The 23,450-nt window shown below is 42.2% G+C and overlaps 1 protein-coding gene across 4 annotated transcripts; it reads left to right on the top strand.

Moving 5' to 3' along the window:
* The first annotated feature begins 1,558 nt into the window (after positions 1-1,558).
* On the top strand, positions 1,559-23,307 carry LOC128911799 (melanotransferrin-like). Of its 4 annotated transcripts, XM_054207249.1 has the most exons (17): positions 1,559-1,642; positions 3,743-3,883; positions 5,706-5,860; positions 9,578-9,677; positions 10,448-10,630; positions 10,947-11,103; positions 11,957-12,024; positions 12,759-12,946; positions 13,126-13,306; positions 14,258-14,409; positions 14,822-14,918; positions 15,760-15,954; positions 17,044-17,200; positions 19,963-20,030; positions 20,135-20,322; positions 21,162-21,355; positions 21,554-23,307. In XM_054207249.1, exons 2-17 carry the CDS (start codon positions 3,829-3,831, stop codon positions 21,786-21,788), a joined length of 2,373 nt encoding a protein of 790 aa, XP_054063224.1. In that variant the 5' UTR covers positions 1,559-1,642; positions 3,743-3,828; the 3' UTR covers positions 21,789-23,307. The 4 variants fall into 4 exon arrangements, 2 of the variants coding, with proteins under 2 accessions (XP_054063224.1, XP_054063223.1); XR_008467172.1 differs by lacking the exons at positions 1,559-1,642; positions 21,162-21,355; positions 21,554-23,307 and adding an exon at positions 17,503-17,741 and having other exon boundaries at positions 3,215-3,883; positions 20,135-20,183; XM_054207248.1 differs by lacking the exon at positions 1,559-1,642 and having other exon boundaries at positions 3,215-3,883; positions 21,162-21,581.
* The last annotated feature ends 143 nt before the right edge of the window (positions 23,308-23,450 follow it).

Here is a 23,450-nt window from a genome sequence, read left to right as displayed (position 1 = left end):
GGAAACCTTGTATTTTTCAGAGGAATGCCAAATTTCTGTTGGCAGTAATACAGAAAACAGCTGCAGAGATGGTCATTAGGGCAATGAGAGAATGATTCGTAGCCTAAAAATGTGTGTGTTCTTAGGGGTCAGATTTTAATGAATATTTTACCCACAATAACTGCCTATTTTGTTATAATAAATATATATATATTAAACTTTCTTTAACTAAACTCTGTAACTATGGGAATTATTTTCTTTACATAGTTGCGCACACGTATAAATATATATATAAAAAAATATATATTTTTCTTTTACCACCTACTCCTAGCTTTTTGTTTTGAATAAAAATACAAATTAGAATTTACCTTCCTTAATCATGAGAAATCAAATGGGCTATGGTGGCTGGGCATAAAGTCCAGGGAATATTAGTTACAAGAAAAAAAAATCATGCAAGTTCTCCTCTTTTCTACAGAATTTCAGGTGTTTGTCTTTCCCCCCTCCCCACCTTGTAATATGCATGTCTTAACCAAAGGGAGATTTTGGAGCCAACAATACATCTTATTTTTCTGTACGTGTTCATCTCGGATTGCATAGGCACAGGATCTTCCATTTGCAATGCACAAACCTCTGTGCCGAATGTTATAAATACTTTGTACCAAAACATGGAACTACCTTCAGTAATGAAATTCTTTAATTCCCATATTATTTGATACCTGCCATTGCTTGTTGGAAACTGATTGTTTATAAGAGGGATGGGGTTACGGCAGTCACGGGGCAGTCACACAACCAAATTAGCTTTGGTTTGTAAAGAATTATCAACATTATCCATTCCATTTGTTAGAAAGAGGAGAACAGCTAATAAACTTTATTGTACAATATATTTGTCAAGTGTGTTTTTAATCAAAAGAAATACAGGTGTTGTAGCATTTTAACGTCATTGACTCAGGCTGTAAATGCAAATAGTGTGTTAGAGGAACACTGGTGACCAGGTTGGAGCTAATGAAGTTATTACATTGAAAGCAGGTTTAAACTTGGGACACAAATATTGCTGGTGTTATGTGGAATGCTTATGAGACTTACAGTAAGCATAAGTTCCTGGTGTATGGCCCAAAATAACTTTTGTTTTTCTAGATTTGTGAAGTAGGTGTGCTGTCTGAGACTCCATGGAAGTGCAGGGTGTGTAAGATTGATGCAACTTTTGATAAATAATGTCATAAATTTTTAAAGGAACTAAAAGTGTACTATAGTCTGCCTCTTTGAAAGTGACTGATTATATGATACCTCATGGTGAGACATCTTAAAACAGACCAACTTTAAAAAATATAAATGGATCCAAATCTCAGCTATCAAATCTGCAAAACGTAATAATATCTGAGATCTCTATATTGTATACACTTTTTTTACTACTTTTTTTACTTACTCACTTACTACTTTACTACCCATCAGAAAGAGTCCTGTTCAACTGAGTAGGTGTGTGAGGAACTACTCTTTGATACCTTGGAATGTCTGATAACTTGCACGGAGCTTTTCTCCCAGGCATTTGTCATGTACTAGCCAGGTGTCACCGAATACTACGCCAAGACTCAGGTCCACACAGTTGCCACGCCAGAGTGAAAACAAGTCTTGGATCAAGAAAACCCAAAGGATTCTGGGGTATTTTGTATGTATTTTTGGTTTTGTTTGTTTCAGATGTTGCCCTTGGGCCCTGGCAGAAAAGTTGATTCTGATGCTCCTAGTTGACTTGTTTTATCTTGTAATTTTTAGGATTTTGCATTAATTAGTGTTTCTCTGGCTCTCACTTTTCCAGTATCGGGTGCTGATACATCTTTTGACTTTTGGGTATACTTTCTGTATTTTAAAGATGCATTTTACAATAAGTGCACTTCTCTTAAGGCTTCCAATTTAAAAACTAGGGTAATTAGGAAATCCAAATAGAATCATACTGATGCGTTACCACTTTACTTTTGCTGGCCCAGTGAAGGCACCATGGGTTTTCTTCCCTGTCTACTAACTCAACTATTTGTAACTGCTACACAGAAGCATGCTCGATGTGAAGTATTTGCTGCTCTCTATTATTATTTTAAGCTATAGTATATTAATAATTTTCTTTGCGGGTATTTTTGCTAAATGGTGCTGAAGATTAGGTTGAGAAATTTAATATTTCCTTAAAGCATAGATATTCATAGAGTTATGAATAAAATAGGAACATAAGCTAAATTATCATGAACTGTCCTTGTGTGATGGTTTAGAGGGTGTTGCATTCAGAATAGGCCTCCTGCACTAAAAGGCTGCTCCTCTGCCTTCTGAACCTTTCCCATAGAGGATCAGAGGAACCACAGGAGAGGCCTGGTAGCAAATTATTTTTTTATTAATCTTGCCCTTGCAGTCCTAAGCAACTGGTGCTAGGACTGTGCATCAGTCTTGTCATCTATATATGTATGTAAGCTTTGCTGCAAGCAGCAGAGGGCTTGAGAGGTTAATCTGGCCAGTGGGAAGGGCACAGGAGGGATCCGAATAATGGATCCTTCCGGAAACTTGAAAGGACTCCAGTGGTGACAGGTCGTCTTCAGCTCTTTAGACAGCAATGGGATGACTAATTCCAGGTGTTCTAGGCAGCCATGAATCAGAGTTCAGCCACAAGGTTTTGTTTAAGAAGGAGGTCTGGAGGGGTCATCATCTATTTTTTTTGGTGTTCTAAACTTGAAATAGCAATTAATTGACTTAAATTCAGGTGTCGTCGTACAGGTACTGGTAGGTGTAGGTGTTAAAACTATCAGCCTGGCCAAATTGTAGTCAGGTAGCTAAGTAACAAACTCCTGAAAGCATCCCTGCGACATTACTGGATGTATAGACTGAAGGATGCACACAGTTGTGTTATTCATGCATGCTCTCGACAGAAGATGCTAAAGACATGTGCGTGGTTATTCATGGCGGTACACAGCTGTTCTTTTTCTGGTAGCTGGGTGCTGAGCTGAGCAATGGCAGTCAGCAGAGCAAAGCAGCATTAAATGGCTTTTATGTAAACAAAGTCTTACAGGCAGCTGCAGTTCATTGACTAATGGAAAACAAAGAAAAGAGCAGCACAAAGGAGTGTTGCTCTGTGAAAGATACCCTAAAAGTCACAGCAGCTTTTAACAGAGCTATTCTCAGCGGAGTTTTTACTCTCTGGGAGAGAGAAGCCTCCCTGGGCCTTCTCTAAAACCTTAAAAAAAAAAAATCAAACTACTTCAGCTATTTCATAGCACTTGCTATTAAATTTGAGGAGATGTGCACTTGGCATGCACTGTACCACCTGGAGAGTGTACAGGCTTCACTCTTGTAAAAGCCCATGTTTCTTGTTACGGCTTTAGGAAATTCATGACAATGCTGAGAATGTGGCAAAAAAGTGACCATCAGCTCTGTCAGATAAAGTGTTTCACTTGAATCTGCTTTTGCTTCCTGAGCCCCGACACGTAGGGAATACATAGAAGTCATACTTAAAATGAGGATTTCTTTATGCAGCCCTGCCTTACCCCTGTGAGTCAGTGTGTAGCTGTTTGTCTGAGTCTATAGGTGGTGCTAAAGCAGTGACAGCCTCATTGGTGCCTCGGGTATTTTGCAATTTCCTAGTCTGAATTTTTTTCCAAGTGTAGAGGCGGTGTGAAGAGAGGTAGGCTTTTTTTTTTCCTGTAGTCATTATGAGGTGACGTGTGCCAAGGTAAGCAAGATAAACTGTTGAACAAAGTGCACCTGCAATTGAATGCTGCTGATTTTCACCAAGGAGCAGGCTGGGGAGCACACTTACAGAAGCCTTGATCTCTGGAGACTCTGAATGCTGGAAAAAGCACAAATCCCAAAATTTTCACCATGAAGAGCTCCATAATTGTCTTCTATCTTCTCTTCTTTCTCTTCTTTTGTGGTGGTAAGTGCCTTCAAAAAACCTCTGCTGTGGTGTGGTGTCTTTGGGGTTGACTGCTATGAGATGTGAGAGAGCAGAGGGAAACTAGGACCATTTCAGAACCAATCTCGTATGGCCAGGAAAAAGAACAGAAAGAAAAAATAGAAAAGGAGTAGAAAAAGCTGTGTTGATTACCATGTATGTGTCCTGACTCATTGGTGTCAAATGTTGTATTTCCTCAGCACTGAATCTACTTTTGGTTCAATGGTGTCTGTTTCTCACAAGTGTCAACAGTTCTATGACACTTATTTTGTAAAAATAGAAATAGTTGCCTTATTACACTTATCAGGCTCTCTGTGATACGTTGGCTTTCTCCTGTGACTCCCAAATTCTAATGGTGATTTAAGTCCCATACGCTTCTGTTTAGGAGATGAAAAACCCAAGCCCCTTTATCAGTGAAAACCTAGATTCTTCCTCCTGCCCCGAGAAATTAATGGTGAAAATTTGACTGAGGTAGATGCTAAGTTTCCGTGAGGTGCCTTTTTGCTATGACCCTGTTGTGCCTTTCTTCTAACCATCTTGATTCTCAGGATTCCTGCAACTCAGAGATGGGCAGTTGTTTCTCCCTCTACTACCACATGCTGCCATGAAAACTTCCTGTAAGCTTTCCAAGTCTGACTTAATGTTTATTGACAGCAGTAGAGTTGTCTCCGAGTTGCAGTGGAACAGCAGGCCAAACCCTCTGGTTCAGTATTCGGTGCAAAACAACCTTCACGGCATCAACAATCTTGTTTAGTCTGCAGCCACTAAGTCAGAAAATGTGCGTGGCTACTGTTGAGCACCAGTGCAGTAATTTTAACTTGCAAAGTTAGATGTGGTATCTCAGCTACATGCCAGTGGTGGGCAAATAGAGGGGCAGTTAGAGCTTTTAGAAAACCGCATGACAAATAACTTGCAGCGGACTCCAACTTAAAATAGAAATTGTAGAAGAGCAATAGAATGTGGTGCCCCCAGCTTACAGAAATGATCTGTGGCTGTTTAGTAGCATAAACCATACTTGCACATGCATTTTATGTACAGCTGCACCATTTGCGCATGATGACATACCCTTACAAAATCAACAAAGTGTTTGTGGCTTTGGCACTTAGCAGGGTAGCGTTTGGGCCTGCTGAAAGACACCTTTCTTCACTGATTAATGGAATCTCCTCTACTAGGCTTGAGTCTTTTCATTCATGGAACTGCCCTCCCCTTTTCGTGACCGTGGAAACAGCCTCTGGTGAAAGTGTCTTTTGAAGAGACAAATTTACTTTTCTAGTTTTCTTAATAAGCCTAGTGGTAAGGCTCTTGAACACCTAAGATTGCATTTTTTAATTCAGACCAAAAATGGCTGGGGCAGGACTCTAGGTAGTAACTAGCAATGCTTAAGTGAGAGTTGTCTTTGGACAATCTCTTTAGTTTTGTAAGATATCATTTTAAATAATCATTTTAAACACTTTTGACTCAAGAAAAGATGATGCATTCTGAACGGTTTAAAGAACAGTCTGGATGCCCTGACCTATTCCATGGTACCCATATTTCTTATGTCAGAAGCAGATGCCATTGGGTTTCAGTGTCTGAGTCTGAGCCTGTCCTGTTTCCAATCCAAAAAATGTCAGTATTCATATTAATCTGAATGGAAGTGGGAACCATCTCTAAAGACTCTCTGTTGAAAGAGCCCTGTTTTCTTTCTGTTTTGGGAGGGGGAATGGAATGAAAGGTTGGCCCTTCAGGAGCCTCTAAATGGTGAGCTCTGTTGCAAAGGCACAGATGTGCTTTATGATATTTTCTCTTGGTGTTGTGTTCGCAGCGCTCAGCCTGAAACGTATCCGGTGGTGCACTGTCTCTGAGCAAGAACTCGCCAAGTGTAATAACATGAGTAAGGCCTTTGGTGGGGCTGGCATCCTTCCCCCTCTGGAGTGTACAGCGGGGGGGTCAGCTGCTAACTGTACCCAGATGATCAAGGTGAGTTGTGAATGACAGCAGTGTCACTGATTTAATTTCCCCATGTGCCTAATAATAATGCAGTAGTGATGTACACAGCTCTGCTGTGAGTGTCTGACGATCCAGGCAGCTGACCATATGCTTCCTGGCATTCATGTCTCTGAAAAATCAAGGCATATATCTTTTTTTAAAAAAGACATAAAGGTATACATGTGAACCTGAATGTCAGAATGGCCCTGTCATCTGTTTCACTAGTCACATGTGGCCAGATGCGAGGAACACAGCAAAGGTCTTAAATATTTCCTCCCAAATGCTAATCTTTGATTTGGGAATTGCGTCAGATTTATTTAGCAGATATTTAAAAAGGGATGGAGGGATAAGATGCAGACAGTAGTTAAAGCTGTGCTGTTGAGTCTATAAGTAGATTGTATTTTGATAAACTCTGGATCAAACTCCCATTTCAGGGTCCCATCATGGAAATTGCTGTATATACAGATGAGATAAGTGTAAAGCCAAATCAAATCTCCATATACTGGAGTAGAAGAGAGACAAAGCAGCAAGTAGGGTGAGCAAAGGGCACGCAAATCCAGCTGTATTAATTCAGCTGCCCGGAGCGTGCTCAGTTTCCAAAAGGAGCACAGCTCTGGGGAGGGTTTTAAAGACTGTAAACGTGTGGCTTTGCAGAAGGATGTATGGAAAATAATTCCCTCCTTAGGAGGGGGTGGGAGGCAACAAGTGGATATTGGAGGAAATGTGGAGGCAGGTAGTCATGGTCGTCTTCACTGGCAGAGTGTGGGGGAAGGGGAGGATGGATGGCTGTGTTAATAAATAATATTCTTTGTGTATCCTGTATAGACGTGCCCAGAAATCAGGGTTTTGTGCAGCCTGTCAAGGACAAAGAGGTTCAGAGCCATGAAATGAGTCCCAGCAGAGGAGTTTGAAGGGACATGAGGCAGGTGGTTGTGTGGCCTAAAAAAGGAACAAACTTCAGAAATTGGTATCATGTAATTTTTTGTCAACAGAAGCAGAATGTTTGTCTGACTACTGACACTACCGCGTTGCCTCTTGATAAATACTGTTCTTGAGCGAGGGAATCAAGACGTATTGAAGAATGTCAGGAGCAGATAGCAATACATACGTGGATCTTACCTTGGGATTAGACAGGAAATACTTTCCAATGTCAGATCTTCCTAAAACCGCTTGGCTGATTGCTGCATTCCACAGAGGGAACTGTTAGACTCTGTAAAGCAGGTTATTAAAAGGGCCGATGAGTGTCTGCGTCTGAAATACAGTGCACACAGAATTGCATTTGTAAGCAGCAGGCACCTATCTAAAACCTTGGATTCCTATAAAAACTTGATTAGCTGAACTCAGAAACCTGCTGGCGGATAGCCCGAGTAAGTAGCTTTCTGATAAAATGGATCTTCACTGCAGGGCTTCAGACGAGGCTTTGTCCTTGAGACTACGTTTTTTTTTTTTTCTTGCGCTAATAATCTACGAAATGTTTAAGCAGGCCTACTCTGCGTAGGGCTGTGTGGAACCCTTGAGCCCACGTCTGCACTGAACTCTGCTCTTTGAGGCCAAAAAGGGAGCGGGACGCAATGGCTGAAGAGGTGGAGATATGCTGGTTTATAACACTATGTAATCTTGGACTTAGTCCTGTGAATGTGTTAGCGCGTGGATAAAGTAAAAAACCTTTTTCTCTGAAGGTGTTTAAAAATTGAGAGATGTTTAAATATTTAACCAGGGAACCTGACAATATTTAATGCGACCAGAGCTATTCTTCAGCAGGTCTTTAAACACTTCCGTAGGTAATTCTCAAACGTTGTGACACACAGAAATGAAGTTCCTCTGAAAATATTTAACAGGGTATTACCATCACACATATACTTATCAAAAAATCATATGTGGAATAATCCCATGCTTTTGCTAAATGTATTGGCAAATGGTTGCTACAAAAAAAAATAAAAATACCCACACTTGCTGATATGCCACCTCAGCAGTGAGTGTGTGCGTTTAAAGCAGACGTCAGTACTGTGTAAACTACTTCACGTTAAATGCAACAATAGGCATTTTTTTCTGTCTTGTTCTGTTATTTATACAGTTATTCATACACAAGCTATTGACAGGAGGCTCTTCTGCTAAACAGAGCTCAAAGGCTCAGCTTTCCAATCAGAAAAGTGCTATCTCACATGGAAATATGTCCATATAATACAGTCCTTGTCTTCTGTGACCAGCCCTTCCCGTTTCATCTACTCTGTTTCCTGTTCACCACCATTTCTAGAGGGGCATTTTGTTCTCCTGAGGGTAAGGTCCTTCTACCTCCCACCTCCTTTTCTTCCCTCTCACTGTCAGGTGTCCCTTCTAAATAAGAGGCCATATTTGATTCCTAAACTGTCCCATCCTCTGACTCAGATCTGGTTATTCCAGAAAGATTCTTTAAGATGCAAATATCTCCCAATTCCAACTCCTCTCCAGGTTCCTTTGGAGCTTTGTTCAGCTCTCATTCATGAGGAGCAGCTCTCAGGTCAGCTAATTGATGAATATTACCTTTTTTCTCCCTTGAACAAAATAAGTAAAACAATTTCAGATGACACGGTAACTTCAAATCTGATTTAAGTATCAACATCAATATATTACCTATGCTCTCATGTGATCCTTTAAAAATTTTCAAGCTTTTTATGTGGCTCAGCCTGTGGGAAATTGCTGTGATGTACTGGGCAGCATAGTCCTAGCCCTACCCTAACCGATGCTCAGCAAACTGCTAAGGAACGGGTAAACTCAATTACCCCCTCCAGTGCCGAACCAGAGGTTAAGCAAACTGATAAGAAACTTGGAGTCAGCTTAGAAATGCAAAATGTCAAGCTGTTGATTATTTTCTCAGCAGCGTCTTGTCTCTGTGCGAGGTGCCCTTTCCTGGCTCCCACTGTGTTCAGTACACACCAAGAGCCAGGTTCAGCTGGTCAGAGGTGTGTGGAGCAGTTCTGTAGTCCTTGCTGCCCTGGGAAGTCCTTATTTCCCTGGAAATCCACGGCAAATCCTGGGTCTGTAGCAGGATTTCAGCCAGCTTGGTGTTACAGTCAGCTGAAAAGATGAGGTATTCTTGGGCACCTTCCCAGCAGTGGATGCCCCAGATCTGTATTCCCCCACTCTGGACAGTCTTTTTAAATGCTTTCCTCCTTCTCTGAAACACACTGTCATCTGCTTGCCCTCTCCCAAAACGTGTGGCTGTTTGTCTGCTGAGGTACAAGCTAGCATGCTTTAAGGTTGCTTTTGAGTGTGCTTTGGCATTCAGATTTTGCAGCCCCAGAAGACATTACTTCAAACTCTCTGTGTATGATCTCTAACATAGAATTACTTTATTTGAATCTTCAGGCTTTGGGGCACTAGCTATAGAGAGGAATGAAGCTCCAAACTGATGGGCCTTCAGATTTGTTACGGACCTGCAGGATCCATTTCTAAGATTCTTTGGACTGTGAAGACTAATGAGGCTATCACAGTCCAGGGCTGGTTTCTGCATTATTTCTGAAGGAAGGCGGTTTTGAAGTTCTAAAATCCCTCTTGGTAATTGTTCGTCAGAAATTTGAGTGCCCTTAAAAGAACTTTTTGGAGAAAAGAAAACTCACAAATGCAGATTAAGGGGTCTCTTCTCTTAAATGCATGGGTGCCCTGCCTCTGGCTGTTGAGAAATATTGATAATTAAGTTTCAGCATATATTCTGCCCTTGTGTCTCCACAGGATGATTTAGCAGATGCAGTGACACTGGATGGTCGATTGATTTACCAGGCTGGAAAGGAGCATGGTCTGAAACCTGTGGTTGGGGAAGTCTATGATCAAGGTATATTCTGGCTAAATAACTTTTAGATTCCTTAATGCGAGCTTTTTCTCATGCATTTTTACTGTTTCCATTTTATTTTGGGGTTCTTTGGGGGTTTATCTGGGGAGTAGGTAATGGTCAGGTTCCCTCATGGATGTTCCTGCCAGCAGAATGTGTGGGGAAAACAGGAGACGCGGGGCTGTGGCAGAGTCTGTCCTGAAACAGTTGGGTCAAAATAGCTGTTCCTGTAATGGGTTCGTTGGGTTGATCTAAATAAAGTCAAATTGAATGACCTTATGGTTACTTCAGATCCTAAACTCTTGATTCTATGAGTTATATCAAACTGTAAAACAAAGAGAATGAAATCAGCTGTGATGCTCCAGTCACATCAAGTTGCTATGCTGTGTCAAAATTAAGATCAAATTAGTAGACAACTGGGGAATAATTTTTTTTCTTACTATTAATTATATCGGTTTCAATTCAATCCAAATATATTTAGAATCATAGAAAATTTTTTCTTGGAAGGAACCTCTGGATGTTTTTCATCCCACTTCCCTTTCAAAGCAGGGTGACCTTCAAAGGTCAGATTGCCTGTGGCCTTTAACTGAGGCATTTGACACTGAAAAGATAATGGAGGACACTCACACACAATCAGCAGGTTCTCACCAAGGATGTGAACAGTGTGACTTGCCTGTGGGTAGGGGAGCCACAAGGGGCCACAAATCAGCGTGTGTCCCTGTAATGCTGCTGCAAGGCTACTTTGCTTGCTTTTCTTTCTTCCTACACTTCAGAGATTGGAACTTCCTATTATGCCGTGGCTGTGGTAAAGAAAAGCTCCAACATCACCATCAACAGCTTGAAGGGCGTCAGTTCATGTCACACAGGCATCAACAGAACTGCAGGCTGGGATGTGCCAGTGGGTTATCTACTTGACAGCGGGCGCCTGGCAGCAATGGGATGTGACCTTCCAAAAGGTAAGAGTTACAGGGAAAAGATCTGTTCTGCAGCAACGCCTTTCCCTATGGCCTTGGGAGCACAGAAATGTGTGGTTCTAGCTGCTGGTTTGGTCCTTTGCTTCGATGCTCCTTGTAGGGTACAATAGACCTAACGTCAGTCTGATAAAGACTGCAGGGTTGGTTTTTTTTAAAACTTGGAAACCATCTTTTAAGAACAAAATGACTTATCCCTTCTAAATGTTTTTAGACGTGTACTGTGTAGACGTGTTAAAATGAGATTGTAGGACCTTGCTTATTTATCGCTAAAAATTTCTCATTCTTATTTCCTATTTAGCTGTAAGTGACTACTTCAATGCAAGCTGTGTTCCTGGAGCAAATGGCGTAAACTATCCCAAATCCCTCTGTCAGCTCTGCAAAGGGGATTTGGCTGGGCAGAACAAATGTGAACGAAGTTCCCAAGAGCAATACTATGACTACAGTGGTGCTTTCAGGTAAAAATCATGGCTCTGTCATTTTTTTACTGCTATCCATAGCCATTGTGTCCAGGCCTCACTGACAGGAAATGGAAGCCAGAGAACTTTCAGTTCATCTTGTTAGAAAATCTGCCGTTGTGTTAGGAGAACCATGCTTTAAACCTACAGACTGAACAAAAGTAATTCTAAACCCACTATTTCAGGTATTAATACCTGAGTATTAAAACCAAATGGATATTTAGCACTCACGCTATGCAGGGAAATCCTGTTGCTGTTTTCTTTGTCCAGCAGCTGTTGACACAAGTCTGAGTGTTTGTTTCAGCAGTCTGTATCTCTCCCGGTAAAACCTTGGAGTCTGAGAGCTGAACGGCCACCCTACTCTGCTCTTTCAGTCATCCCCCCTCGGTTGCACTGAATTAGCGAGTTGCTCTGCCCTCCATTTCTGCATCTTTCCCTGATTTTCCTTCTTCCTGCCTGTGTGCCATGTTGCAGCTCCCAGTACCTGAGCGATAGCATTGACCGAGTAAGGGCAGAATTTGCTCATGTGAAGCACTTGCTCCTCTCTGCCTATTCCCCAAAGGATTGTGCAACTCCCTTAGACAGAGAACTCTCCTGGACAAAGAAGGTCATGGTATTTGTCCCAGGCAGCACTGAACATGTTGTCCGTGTTCACCAAATGACAGTGATAGTTTACTTCATGCTCTAACAGCCACTAGTCTCTGCCTTGAGCAAAACTCTCAGCACGAGGAAATAGGTCAGTGTCTGTGGCTGATGGAACACGCACACAGCCCTCTGGCTGTCAGCCGGCAGTGTCCAGCGCATGGGGGCTGTGCTTTGTAATCAGTCTTTGTGCTTGGGTTTTATTTATTAGGTGTTTGGCTGAAGGTGCTGGAGAAGTCGCTTTTGTGAAGCACAGCACAGTGCCTGAAAATACTGATGGTGAGTAATCCAGAAGCTTGTTGAATAGTGTCTGCAAGGTCTGAAGTACAGTGTCTGTAATGGCAGTATAATATCAAATGCTTGATTTATTTTGAGTTGAGGAATCAGCAAAAAAAATGCTCTAATAGTGAGAATAGGTGTACCCACAGATGTATGCACCATGTGATCCTTTTTATTGTCTTTTTTTTTTTTTTTTTTTTTTTAATGCTTGATAGTTTCTCAGTAAAGATTGTAGGTGGAATCTCAAGCTTCTTCTGGGAAGAGAGCTTAAACAGCATTAATCTCCTAGTTTCGTACAGGCCTGGGCTGTTACATTGCTCATGCCTACCCAAGGATTTCAGCAGAGACTAGCAGGAAGTTACCAAGACGTGGCCTGCCCTATCTGGCACTTCGTGGAAACTACCTTGAGTGTAACATTAGTTTAAGATCATGGGCCTATCTGACCATCGTTTACAGGGGAAAAAAACAAAAAAATTTGCGTGTGATTCTAGACTTAGGGGTGCTTTTGATGCTGCTGCAGACCCTAGTGTCCAGTGCAGCCTCACAAGTGTTAAGCTGTTTATTGTCTTACTGGAGATATAAGACGAAAGGACCACATAGATGCATGACAAATATCATGCAGTCAGAAATAGTTCAAAGATGCTCAGGAGATGTTTTCTGCTCTGCAGATGTGGAGCCAGAGGCATCAGCCCCAGCTGATATCTGTTCCATAAGCATGTTCTGTCTGATTTCAGGCAGAAGTCTTTCTTCGTGGGCCCAGCGGCTTCGTTCCCAGGACTTCCAGCTTCTGTGCCGTGATGGCAACACGGCTGATGTGACAGAGTGGAGAACCTGCCACTTGGCCCGAATCCCAGCTCGTGCTGTGGTTGTGCGGCCAGACACAGATGGGACAGTTGTCTTCCAGCTCCTGAACCAGGGACAGGTAGGACATCATTTTTTCATCAGTGTGTAGCATTTTAGAGGGGTTCTTCCATCCCTATATCTGAAGGCAAGATATCCAGGCACCTTCAGCTCAGTGGGGTTTGAAGGGGTATGGGATGTCACACATCCCAGGCCAAGGGGTGTGTGACACATGTTTTTTTTCTTTCCTTGACATTACAGCAAAGATTTAACGGAGTAGGCACCAAGTTTAAGATGTTTGACTCCTCAGCCTACAGTGCCCAGAATCTTCTGTTCAGAGACTCCACCACGGAGCTCATTTCAATCACAGCTCAGAATTACCAGGCGTGGCTGGGTGATGAGTATCTTCATGCCATGCAAGCCCTGAACTGCAACCCCAACAGTAAGTTGTTTTTAGATTGCTGTTCATAACGAAGAACAAAGATAGCTGATAACAGAGACCATCTTTATTTTGCTTTATTTTCTTCTGACTCTTAGAGGGCTATGGCAAGATGCCAGTCTAATCTTTGAGCGTGGAGAAAGGTCTCTTTTTGATCTAGAAACAGGTCAAAAATCAATACCACATTGCGGAATACTTTCCTGTGCAAACTGGCGCACTTTGTGTTACAAGAATGCAGGCTCTTCTACCCTTTCTGGCGTATGAGAGACATTAATCTGGTAAGCTGCTGCTGCTACCTGGTACTGCATTTCTTGCCTGCTAACAAGGCAAAATGGTAATGCACTGCTGTGTAAATCCTCAGGTAGTCCATAAAGAATGGATGAACAGGTTCCTAGCAGAGAATTTCCTCCAGAAACTGAAGGAACCTTGAGTTGCTCTTTATCAAAATGTTAGTCTTTTTATACTATTGGAAGAATATAGAAATGACTTGATGTGCATTCTGGCAAAGTCATAAAACACAGGTTGTAAGAATCCCTGCCTTAATAAGCTTAATAATCGTGGCAGCTGAGCCTGCAAGATGTGCTCTGTGCTGTGGCAAAGCGCCCCATCTCCAGAACTTCACTCTTCTGGGGGTCAGTCAGTGACTGCCAGGTATGAGGAAACCTCTGTTCAGGGTGGGTTTTGCTGCGCTCAACAAAGATATTATGGCTGCATTTAGTGGTTGGCAATTGTAGGAGCTCTTGTTACTTCACCCTGGGTAGGTTTGCAGTGTGGGCATACAACTCATCTGGGGAGCTCTGTGGTTCCTGATCAGGTGTCTGAGCTGGAGAGAAACACAGAAGTAAACATTTTTAATAACACTTATGGTACATACGTGACAGCGGGCAGTGCGTATCCCTCCTTGTCTATTACAGAGAAAGTCAACTGTCGTATTTCCTTTCCAATTTTGTGCAGCATTGCCAGAAAGCCTGAACTGGTGTGTTGTATCCACTGAGGAGATTTGGAAATGTGGTAAAATGGCCATTGCCTTTAAGGAAAAGAATTTGAAACCAGCAATTCAGTGTGTTTCAGCCAAGACAAAGGAACAGTGCATGGAGCTGATCCAGGTAGGCTGCTACAATCCTTGTGTAGTAAAACAAGTTAACACAAGCTTCTCTCTGCTGGGTAGGTAGGATCAGAGATAGGTGCGATTAAGTGGCCAGTAGGAATACTGGATTTCAAGGAGGTGATCTGTAGCTGACGTGGTATGGATGGGCCTGAACCCTGATGATCTTCAGTTGTGATGAGGGCACTGTTGCCCATCTAGCTCTAGCCTGTATGTGTGAAATCTCCTGTCCCCGTTTCACTGATGATGCTTTATGCAGGTTTTGAGTCTTTTCTTTTGCAGCATATTGCTCTTTTATTGTCAGACTTGCCCTTTGAGATGCAACAGGTGTGATGCTAGAAGTGTCATCATTGTAGCAGGGAAGGTATCTGCTGTTTTTTCACAGAAATCCCAAATTTTATTTTATTTTTCAGAGAAAGGAAATTGATGCTGTGGTTCTGGGTGGAGCTGATATTTACACAGCTGGGAAGACATACGGCCTTGTACCAGCTGCTGGAGAAAGTTACTCTGGTAAGCAGGTCGGGAAACGTAAACATAGACCCTGTTTTTCCAGGTTGTTTGAAAACAGCTCTGAAAGTACAGCCTGAGTTCCCTAGCCCTGCCTGGAAAGCTGTTTTCAAAGGAAATGAGAATTACTATCCTCACGTCATGGATAGAGGAGGAAATAAGTATGGGATGGGTTCCTACAGTGAGTTTGTGGTAACTTTTATCTGTCCTGCTGCAGGACAGGTTAAGTCTCCGGCAGTTTTGAGTTTTGTACCTCTTTATTTGTCTTTTCAATTGCGCAAAAAATATTTACAATGGAAAAAAACCAGTATTTACAAAATCAAAATATTTTTAGCATAAGCAAAAATACAGAAAGTACACAGTAGACTCTATTTAGAAACAAATTCTTCCTGTCAATGTGGCTGCTTCAGAGTCACCAATGAAAAGACTTGTGGACATTGTGTCACTAAGGTAGAATTTCAATATGCTGCAAAACTCATGGAAATTTTAATACAGAATTGAGTTTTCACATACAAATAACTTCATAAAGTGCTTTTGCTAAGTCACTAATGACCCAAATGATGGTTTTCAGAGGGATGGATTTATAAGAGCTGATGTTAGTTGAGCTTTCGTGTTGAGCTCTAGATTGTTTGGTTCAAGTGCGGTACCAGGCTATAAGCGAATGCAACAATGTGAAGTAGAAGTAAAGAATAATTACATGTGTATTCAAAATTCCTGACTAGCTGATTGTCGGTGCGATTGAAGTTGGCACGATGTAAGTGTAATGGATCTGTAGACGATCGTTAAGCAGTGGGAATGCTTAAGGGAAGCTGTAATGTGTTTCGTGTTTTCTTTTTCCTGCAAGCTGATGACAACAGCAATGCGTACTATGCTGTGGCATTAGTTAAACGAAATCTGTCCAATGCATTCACCATCAGTGACCTGAAAGGGAAGAAGTCCTGCCACACAGGGCTGGGGAGAAACGCTGGATGGAATATCCCCATTGGTGTGCTAATTAAGAGGGGCATTATTAAGATCAGAGACTGCGATATTCCTCAAGGTAAGACAACAGTACTACATATCAAAAGTACAGTAACAGTCTAATTACAAACTTTCATTAGGGAAGTAATTTTGATATTAAGCTTATCTGTTTGCAAAAGGGTGTTGTGTTTTTAACGTGACGATTTGAAATTTTGAATTTGCCCCCAGAGTAGACTAATGGAGGGGTCATACTGAGAATGTCACATCTAACATGAAAGTATTCTATCCTTTATCACAAAATCATTGTCTAATTTAGGTTGGAAGGTACCTTTGGTGGTTGTCTCGTCCAACCAGCTGCTCAAAGCAGGTTCAGTTAGATCAGATTGCCCGAGGCTGTGTCCAGGCAGGTTTTTTTACAGAATTTTCAGCCTGGCAGCCTCCAGCCTTTCATGGTCTTACTCCATCCTAAAAGCAGGATTCTGCATTTGCCTTTGTTGAACTTCGAGGTTCCCATCAGCATGTCTCTCCAGCCTCTCATCTCAATGGCAGCCTTGGCTCCAGTGTATCAAACTGCAAACATTTATTCCAGTTTTCAGTAATGCATTTGAAGAGTCAGTTGCTTTTTTCTATTTAATCAGCTTCAAGATTATCATATCATCTTGAAAATCCTGCTTTCAAACGTGTCTGTCTCAGCTCTTTCTTGAGGATGTTGACCCAAGTCAGATATCAAAAATTGGATAGTCACAGAAACTCACACTGTCTCTTCAGACATATCCCCTTTAGGTAGTACTTCCTCTGGGATGTCATTGCAGTAAATGTATCCCTGTCCTGAATTTTACTGCATTCATTTTCAAACTGTATTTAGTAATGGAGCAACGTAGCACAACAAGCAAAGGATCTACGACCGTAGGACTCCAGATTTGAATTTTGTTTGCTTGTTTCCTATCTCCCAGGGAGCTCTTTGGTTTCATTACGTAATCGGATGAGTGGTGCTTTGAAAATACTTTAAAAGTTGTAGTTTGTGAATTCCAGTAAGGAAGCTATAACTCACGTTTCCAGCATCCTACAGAAACCTGCATTAGTTCTAACTTCGTGACAGTGCAACTGCCTTTGTTGTGGAGAGCTCATGCTTTTCACTCAATATATCGGTTTGTCTTTCTTTCCCCAGCTGTGAGTGAGTTTTTCTCTGCCAGCTGCGTGCCTTCAGCTAAGCAGGACAATTATCCATCAAAACTCTGTCAACTCTGTATTGGAGATGATAGTGGAAACAATAAATGCAGTGCAAGTAGCCAAGAACGTTATTACAGCTACAGTGGAGCCTTCAGGTAATTAATGCATATGGTTGTTATTTAGTCTGTCAGCTTGTCAAAATGCGAGGAGGAGCTATTTTCCATCCCAGCCAGCAAAAAGTAGTTATTGTTGCTACAGTTAGATGGCATGTGCTGTAAATGAATGTCCTGGTTTGAGGACAAACCATGACAATGAAGTGGGACATGTGTCCCAGGTGTCATCAGCAATACAGGTATGTCATAAGGCATTACATTAGATCATGTCAAAGCCTTTTTCCAGCTCCCTCGCCCACAGCCAGACAGATGACCAACAGCCAAATCCGTGTCTCTGTTTACAGAGCAGTGGGCACCCACCTAGTGAGGACCAAGTGGATTGTCATCGGTCTCCAGTCTTGCTTTAATCTCTCGTGACAGACAGTCTGCCACTCTGAATGGTGGGTCATCCATAAAGAGCTTTAGCAGGGAAGCAGGCAAATAGAATCTGGCTCATACAAGTCCATGCTGACAGTGGTGGGCTGGTGAGGGGGAGCCAGGAGTGGTCTTCACTGTCCTTACTCATTGGTGGCTGTATGCGAAGGTAGGTTTCTGAACAGCACAAACAACTATGGCCAATGTTCAAATATCAAATCCTCTTCAAAACAAGATTTGGTAAAGGTACAAGGGGAAAATAGCATAAAATGAAAGAAATACCTTGTGTAACAGTGTACGACTACATATGGGGCCGTACCCAAAGACTGTGAAACTCTAGTTATGGAAGTGGCATTTCCTTTTCCTGACCGTCACCTCTGGTGCATGTAACCGGGTGCATGTAACAGAGCTGGCAGTGACCGGTCTTTTTCCTTCAGGGGAGGAGACTTCAACAGCAGCTGCCTGGTAAATATTGGAGTGCTAGGCTTAGATAACTACTTTTTTGCAAATCTGTTTAGTTGTGTCCAGCTGCCCTGCTGTGGTACATGCCTTGCAGGCAAACTCCAGATCCTCTGCTGTACTTCATAGATTAACAGAGCTTAACCAGTCACCAAACAAATAAGCAACAAATGCCGTTGTGGGCTTTGAGTCTTGCTCATATTTAAGGTTTTGCATTTGATAATAGTGACCACAACCCAAGCTTTATATTGAGATCATTACTTTTTCTTTTTTTTTTTTTAACAGAGAAGGCGTTTAATTTATTGAGCGATGTGGAAAGTATTTAGGTATTTAAAAGGTTAGGATTTGGGTGAAAAATGGAGGGTCAATATCTTCTGCAAGGTAGGAATGGGTCTGGCTGTGATACTTAGGTGATCCTCTCTGAAAGAAGAATGAGTTACATACACATGGTGACTGACATGAGCTTAAAATTCAGCCTCAGATTTCCAGATTCCTTCAACTATGGAGAACTTCAGATTAACCTAACTGTAGAGCTATGAGATGTTATTCAGTTTGTGTATATCCCACTGCCTGTGGCAAATTAAACTGCACAGAGTACTGAAAAATATATTGGCAACAGCTTTTTCTGATGGGGAAAGCACTGAACCTGCTGAGTCCTCCATGCTCTACATGAGAGTGTCAGGCACATGGTGATAAGAGCTTTGCTTATAACTGCTCATGTTAAACCGGGCACATGTGAAATATATGTGTTTTTAGTAACTGTTGGCAAGAATAACTTTCCTTCACACTTTGTACTGCAAAAACCATGCTCAGTTACAGTTTTACAACTTCTTGATTGGTGGGTTTAATGATCTTGTTTTAGAAAATGCTTCTTGAAAGCACTTGTAGAATAAACTACAAGGTACAACCACTAAACACCATTACCCACAGACCCTCTGCCAGCACCCGCTGCCCAAAATACCTGGGAAGTTAAATCTCTTTGCTAGCTCAGCCAACTCCCTGCTTTGAGGTTGATTTTTTTGATGTGTTACTTGCTGTCTGAAGCAAGTGCCGTGCATTTTTTTCTGTCTGCTGAATTCATATTTCAGGCCTAGCAAAAATCTCCTAACAGTCTGTGGTGCCTGTTGCATCGTGCACTAGACAACACCACAATATAACATGGGAAATAGCAAATCCCGGTAGAGGTGCGTTGTTCTACACCTTCGCCCTGACACCCTCTGGAATGGGGTCTCACACTCGTAGGAGAGGAGGAGCTTTTAGGGTGCCCTTGGCACGTTGGGCTGCCTCTGCTTCAGAAAATTGGAGGAAACTCAACTTATTTCCGGAACAGTACCGTTAGAAGCTGCAGTTAGATTAACTAAGTATCTGCAGCGTACAGGGCAGTAAAAGCAGCGTCTGTGTGAGCACCAAGGTCACTCTAACTTGAAAGGAAAAGAGGAAAGAAAGTATATGTGTGGGTGTGCACACATGCACATACACAAAATCTGATAAACTCTTGGGTTATGCACTCAAATTATTTTATTCAAAAAAGTCTTAATGACACATACTTTGTACATGATTTAAAAAGGAATGAAAGTGACTTAGCAGATGGAGAATTGAGTATCACATAATTTATTTTCTGTTTCTTTGTTCATCTAATATTGGCCTCTTCTGTTGTTTCTCACACTGTTTTTAATCAAAATGTTCTCTTGTATTCCTCTCTTAAAATTCTTAATTCAGAATATTTTTTAATACTTTGCAAATGCGTTGGTTTTCTCTCCTTTCAAGATGTTTCATTTCTCTGTTTTTGCTTATTACCTTAGGGTCCAGTGCATTTGTTTGCAGGAATGTATGTAAGAAAAATTGAATTCTAAACCTATTAGTTGTTAAGAAAAAAATGTGTTTCACATAAAGATGCTTTGAATTGAATTTTTATCTCTTGCTTCCTAAAGGTGCCTGGCGCAGGGCTCCGGGGATGTGGCCTTCGTGAAGCATTCGACAGTGTTTGAGAACACAGATGGTACTTAGTTTCACGTATCTCTTAATTATAATTCAGCTATTTTTCCAGAACCTCTTTTTCTCTAAAGTATTCAATGAATGACAATGACCAGTTTCTTTTTTCAGGTAAGAATACTGATAGTTGGGCCCAAAACTTGAAGTCCAGTGATTTCCAGTTACTGTGTCTAAATGGTGCCCGTGCTGAAGTCACCCAGTTTGCTGAGTGTCACCTGGCTCGGGTGCCAGCTCAGGCCATTATGGTTCACCCAGATACCAGCATTTTTGCTCTATATGGACTACTGGACAAAGCACAGGTACTAATAATCCACTTATGCTATGGGGGAGTTATGTATGGTCTAACGCAGACCAAGGATAAAGACAACAGGACCATACTGCCATCCTGTGTCCCCTGTGTCACGGGACTGGCAGCATGTGCACCGTGCAGAGCCCTGTTGTTGGAGAGGGATGGAGAAGGTAAAACACAGCCCATGTAATTCTCCTAGTAAAACCACCCTGGTGCACAAGGGATTTCGACCTTTTGCCCAGCCACTGGTTTCAGTAGCAATTTTCCTGGAGCTTAAGGTGTTTTCCCAAACTGTGTGACTTTGAAGTCTACAAAATAGAGTACACACTAACACTTTTCCATCGCGGAATTTTCCTAGGAAGGCAGGAGAATGTTGCTGGGTATATTTATTTATGCCGCAGCCATGTACATGGTAAACCATCTAGGCAGACCATGTGTCGCTGCGCCAGCTAGGTGCCAGTTAATACTGAAGTTAACTAGTTTTAAAAGCAGTGCTGGGTGTCTCCATGCTAGGCTTCAGTCATTGCTGTCAACTCCTGTGCAACCAAACCCTGTATTACACAACAATATTTAAACAGAAGAATTTTTTTTAAAATACAGCTCTTTCTGGATAGTAACTGAAAAAAACCAAAATTACAAATGTGTTCTTGTAATTGCCAAAGGCAGAATTCTGTATCTAATCTACTGGAGTGTCTAAAAGCAAATGCATAATAGAGATTCTGCAATTGTGTATGAATTTTTCATCTACAAAAGGATTTCTATTGTCCTTCATGTTGTACGGAATTAGGAATTAATTGTACGGAGAGGAATTAATCTTGAAAAATACTGAAAATTTTGCATTGTTTTCAGGTCTACTTTGGAAATAGCAGCAATGAAAATGGATTCAAAATGTTTGATTCTTCAGCTTTTCAAGGAAAAAACTTGATCTTTAAGGATTCTGCTATTGAGATTGTGCCAGTAGAAGAGAGGAGGACATATGCAGAGTGGCTGGGGAGCGAATATATTGAGTCCCTTGAAGGGATGCAAACGCCAGAGTGCTCTGGGGCAGGGAATCAGATAAGACAATACCTACTCCTGACTACTGCCATTCCCCTTCTGATTTTATGTCAGATACAGGGCTTGGACTAGCACGGCCCAAACGGCAACTTCCAGGCCACCTCTGCCCTACCACCTTTTCTTCAGATAAGCTGCTGTTTGGATAACGTGTTGTGCTCACATTTGAATGCCTCTTCCTCCCTCTTTGCAGGGCAAGTGCCAGCAGCACCTGCTCGTCAGGGGTGTGGGGTGGGGCTGGAGCTGCCCCTGTCCATGGGGATGGGATGGAATTTGGGGCAGAAGCCAGCAATACAGTGTCATTACAGTTTACAAGATCAGTCCAAAACTGGAGCATCTTTGGCATCGTTGCTGATGTTGAACCACCGTGGGCTGGAGGATTCCCAGGTGCTGTTAGATGGATACAGGGTTTCTGACCTGTAGAAGAATTTCTGCATCTTGGAAGGCATATCAAAAATCTTGTCTAGTGAATCCTCTGCCCTCCTGGCTGGTTACATTCAGACTCCTACGTCTTTGCTTATCCCATCCCACCCTTGCTGATGGCAACAGTTTCTCCTGAGCTCTGCTGCTGGAAGAGGTAAGTGCACAGAGGACAGACGGGCTGTGGACAGAGAGATGACCTGCAGACCAGAACACAGCTTCTGCTACGGGCAAGGTCCTCCACCTTCCAGTAGAAGAAAGAAGGGGGAATCTCCAAAGTCACTGGATGAAAAAGAAGGACCCTAGAGACTTGAAGGGACTACCTGTTGGCAGAGGAAAGAATGAAGCCAAACATGTGCATCCACTGAGCTTGTTGACTTTCCACAACGAGTGCTCTCACTGCGTGAGAGGGATGGCACCTGCCCTGTGATCTTTAATTTGATGCAATCATCTCCATCAAGAATCTTGGCTGTCCTCCTCATACATGGGGTTATCTGAGTCCCTGTGCATGAAACTTCTATTTGCTGTTAGTGAAACAAAGTAGTTCACTTCTGATTAACTGGTTCTGTATCTACTGGCTTGTAGCATTCAGTTTTTATTTTTATCCATAGCTGCAGTAACAACAAATGTTGCCATGCTGCTGGCAGGCAGCACCCTCCTGACTACAGCTACCACCTCATGGTCCTGGGATGAAAAGACATTCAACATAATTAAAAAAACTGGTAACACTAGATGATGATAATAATAATGATGATGTAAATAAATGAAAACTAACAAATAAACGTAAGTAATTACAGTTTATCCAGACTTTGGCCTGATAGCTAAACTACATAGTTTTGCACTTTCCTGGGACATCAACACTCGCTCATCTGTTTAATTTGCTCCAAGGTTATCTGGGTTTAAGTGGGAAAGAGAGAAAATATGGCCCCCAGCTCTTTCATTTTAGATTTTGGAGCTGTGTCTGCAGTAGCAAAGCAGTGACACAGTGCAGCAACGCCCAAACCCACAGGTTGAGGATTGAAGTCTTTGGGTCTGAGCTCTGCTCCTGTCAGCCAGGGATCCATGACAGCTCTGGCCATTTAGTTGAAGCCCCTGGGCCATGGCTTTCTGTCTGTATGCCTTTGAATATGTTGTGTTAGATTTTATCTGCCAAACACAGCTGATGTATTAGATAGATACTCCAGGTGTTTAGTGTGTGTGTTTCTGCCACATTTGGATCGTTTCTAGCTTGCAGAGTGGCTTTTAAAATAGGATATATAGCTAGATCTCGGAGTCCGTTGTTTTTGTGAGTCTGTGTCGTCGTTACCAGGCATTGCTCCGTTCCTTACAGGCCCCCTGAGGCAGCCTGCCTCCTCCTTGTTTTCTTGCAGCGCTTGCGTGAATGTGTGGATTCACCACCTCTCTTCTTTCATGGAATGACTTTGCTTGTAGGCAGGAATTGCATAATTGTTTCATTTTTCTCCTGTAGTGGATTATCTTTGTGAATAAAAAACTACAGAAACGCTGCTTAAAAAAAGAAACCATTCTCCAATTTGCTCAGCCGTACAGTGACGAAGGGGCAGGGGTGGCATTTTTGCTGCAGAACGGGCGCTAAGAGCTGCGTCCCGCTGGCGGGGGCTGGTAACTGCCGTCGCCCGAGAGAAGGGCGGGCACCAAGTGCCCCCC

Source organism: Rissa tridactyla, chromosome 6 (genome assembly GCF_028500815.1).
Source record: "Rissa tridactyla isolate bRisTri1 chromosome 6, bRisTri1.patW.cur.20221130, whole genome shotgun sequence".
NCBI lineage: Eukaryota > Metazoa > Chordata > Aves > Charadriiformes > Laridae > Rissa > Rissa tridactyla.
Note: the sequence above shows the minus strand (reverse complement) of the source record. Positions and strands in the feature narration are given on the sequence as shown.